At 39.5% G+C, this 2,841-nt stretch overlaps 1 protein-coding gene across 1 annotated transcript; it reads right to left on the bottom strand.

Moving 5' to 3' along the window:
- Positions 1-1,287: 1,287 nt before the first annotated feature.
- Positions 1,288-2,088, bottom strand: LOC145060406 (uncharacterized). The gene has a single exon (XM_079008079.1). The coding sequence runs from the start codon at positions 2,086-2,088 to the stop codon at positions 1,288-1,290; it is 801 nt and encodes a 266-aa protein (XP_078864205.1).
- Positions 2,089-2,841: the final 753 nt, after the last annotated feature.

The following is a 2,841-nucleotide window of genomic DNA, read 5'->3' as shown; positions in this document are numbered from 1 at the left end:
TTCTTGGTCATGAGATATTTCAAGGCGGCATGTTCGGAGTACACAATCACTTTTGTCCCGAGAAGGTATTGCCGGAATTTCTCCAATGCGAATACAATAGCTAGAAGTTCTTTCTCGGTGGTGAAATAATTGGCTTGAGCATTATCCAAGGTTTTGGAGGCGTAGTAGATAACTTGTGATGCTTTTCCCTCCTTTTGACCTAAAACCACTCCAATGGCAAAATTGCTTGCATCATGCATAATTTCAAAAGGAAGTTCCCAATTTGGACGTTGGATTATTGGAGCGTGAGCAAGTCTTTTGAGTTTGTCAAAGGCTTCATGGCATGCAACATTGAAGTCAAAATCAACATCCATTTGGAGAAAGAGACACATCGGTCGCGTGATCTTCGAGAAATCTTTAATAAATCTTATATAGAATCCCGCATGGCCTAAGAAAGATCACACTTCTCTAACACATGTTGGGTAAGGAAGGGTTTGGATGACATCACTTTTGTCTTTATCAACTTCAATTTCTTTTTTGGAGACAATGTGACCCAAGATGATGCCTTGATTGACCATAAAGTGACAGTTCTCAAAGTTTAACACTAACTTTTTCTCAATGCACCTTTTCAAAATCTTCTTAAGATTATCCAAGCATTCGTCAAACGAATTGCCATACACTGTGAAGTCATCCATGAATACTTCGATTATATTCTCAACATACTCAGAGAAAATGCTCACCATGCATCTTTGGAATGTGGCGGGGGCATTGCATAATCCAAATGGCATCTGCTTGTAGGCAAATGTTCCAAAGGGGCATGTGAAGGTCATTTTGTCTTGATCTTCGGGGGAAACGGATATTTGATGAAAACCCGAGTATCCATCGAGGCAACAATAATGCAATTTTCCCACCAATCTCTCGAGCATTTGGTCGATGAAAGGAAGAGGGAAATGATCTTTTCGTGTGCTTGAATTTAACTTTCTATAATCAATGCATACCCTCCATCCATTTTGAACTCGAGTGGGTACCATTACTCCTTTGTTATTCTCAACAACTGTGATTCCTGTTTTCTTGGGAACCACTTTGACCGGACTAACTCATTTGAAGTCGGAAATCGGGTAAATCATGTCGCATCAAGGAATTTGATTATTACTTTCTTAACAACTTCCATCATGGGAGGATTTAATCTTCTTTAAGCTTCTCTTCTAGGTTTACAATCATCTTCCATGAGGATCTTGTGAGTGCATATATTAGGACTTATCCCCTTGATATCCGCTATCATCCATCCCATTGCCTCTTTATGTTCTTTCAATACTTCAACCAATTGATTTCTTCAAAGTCTTTCAATTGAGATGAGAGGATCACCAGAAGAGTTTCGTCTTGACCTAGATAAACGTACTTCAAATGACTAGGAAAGACTTTCAATTCAAGTATGGGTGGTTGGATTATTGAAGGGGGCGTCTTGTTTGGAGAATGAGATAAGGAAACTTGAGAAACATCCTTCTTTGTGGAATTGTTAACTTCTAAAGTCTTCACAATCTCTTCAACTTCGGAGTCCAATATGTACATATCCAATTCTTTCTTCAAACTTTCACAATCAAGACTCAAGTTGAGCACCATTTTCAAAATATCTCCATGTGATAACTTGAATAGTTCTTGGGTGATTGGTTCAATCACATCGACCTGATAAAATGGAGAAATATTGCTAGGATACCTCATTGCTTCAAAGATCTTGAAGTGAATGGTCTCTCCATCGAACTCCATGGTGATCTTCCCATTATGGACATCGATTATCGTGTGAGCAGTATTCATAAAAGGTCTTCCAAGAAGGATCATGGAAGACTTGGAAGGGGTCTTCTCATCAAGGTCAATGACATAGAAGTCCGCGGGAAATACTAGTTGATTAACTTGCACTAGTACATCTTCCAACACGCCCCTTGGAAATACACTTGACTTGTCCGCTAATTGAATGATGACTCCGATTTCTTCCAAAGGTCCAACATTGAGAGATTGAAAAATCGAGTATGGCATGACATTGATTGAGGCTCCAAGATCTAGCATTGCACTTTCGACATGCAAATCACCAATGCTACAAGGGATTGCCAACATGCCTGGGTCCTTGCACTTAGGTGGTAATTTCTTTTGGATAACCACGGACACATTTGCATTGACTTAGATCTTTTCATTTGCCTTAAACTTTCTCTTATTGGTGCACAAATCCTTAAGAAATTTAGCATAGCGCGGAATTTGCTTTATGGCATCCAATAGTGAAATGTTGATTTGAACTTTGCGGAAAGTCTCAAGAAATTCTTTTTCTTCCTCTTGTTTCTTTGAAGAAGCCAACCGGGATGGAAAAGGTGGCGGTATGACCAATGGTTTGATGGGTTTGTTGGAAGATTTGGGTTGATCAACGTTTGGCACAACCGGTTCCTTTTGGGGAGCTACAACTTTTGAAGGTTCAACAATGATGACTTTATCTTCTTCTTCTCTTGAAACTATTTTAGGGTTTCTTTCTCCAAGTGTTTTCCCACTTCTCAAAGTTATTTCACTCACATTGGGGTTCTTCTCAGTTTGAGATGGAAGTTTGCCCCTTTGTTCCATCTTGTTAAGAGCGGTAGCCAAGTCTCGAATTTGTGCTTGAATGTTTGAGAAGGTGTTCTTGGTCTCTTGTTAAAATTGGTTTTGGCTTTGAGAAAGAGAAGTAATGAGTTCTTGAAGGCTCATTTGATGGTTACCACTTGATTGGCCTTGTTGTGGAGGTTGTTGGTAATTTGGAGGGTTAAAAGACGTTTGTGGATATGGAGGTTTTTGAGAGGGGTATTGTGGATGTTGAGGTCTCATCAAAATGTTTGGTGGATTTTG

The sequence above is a fragment of the Lactuca serriola genome, chromosome 6 (assembly GCF_051521515.1).
Source record: "Lactuca serriola cultivar US96UC23 chromosome 6, Lser_US96UC23_V15, whole genome shotgun sequence".
Taxonomy (NCBI): domain Eukaryota; kingdom Viridiplantae; phylum Streptophyta; class Magnoliopsida; order Asterales; family Asteraceae; genus Lactuca; species Lactuca serriola.
This window is presented reverse-complemented; position numbering and strand designations above follow the sequence as displayed.

Excerpts from the sequence above, each read along its gene's own strand:
- LOC145060406 (XM_079008079.1), bottom strand. The coding sequence starts at position 2,088 with ATGTTGGCAATCCCTTGTAGCATTGGTGATTTGCATGTCGAAAGTGCA.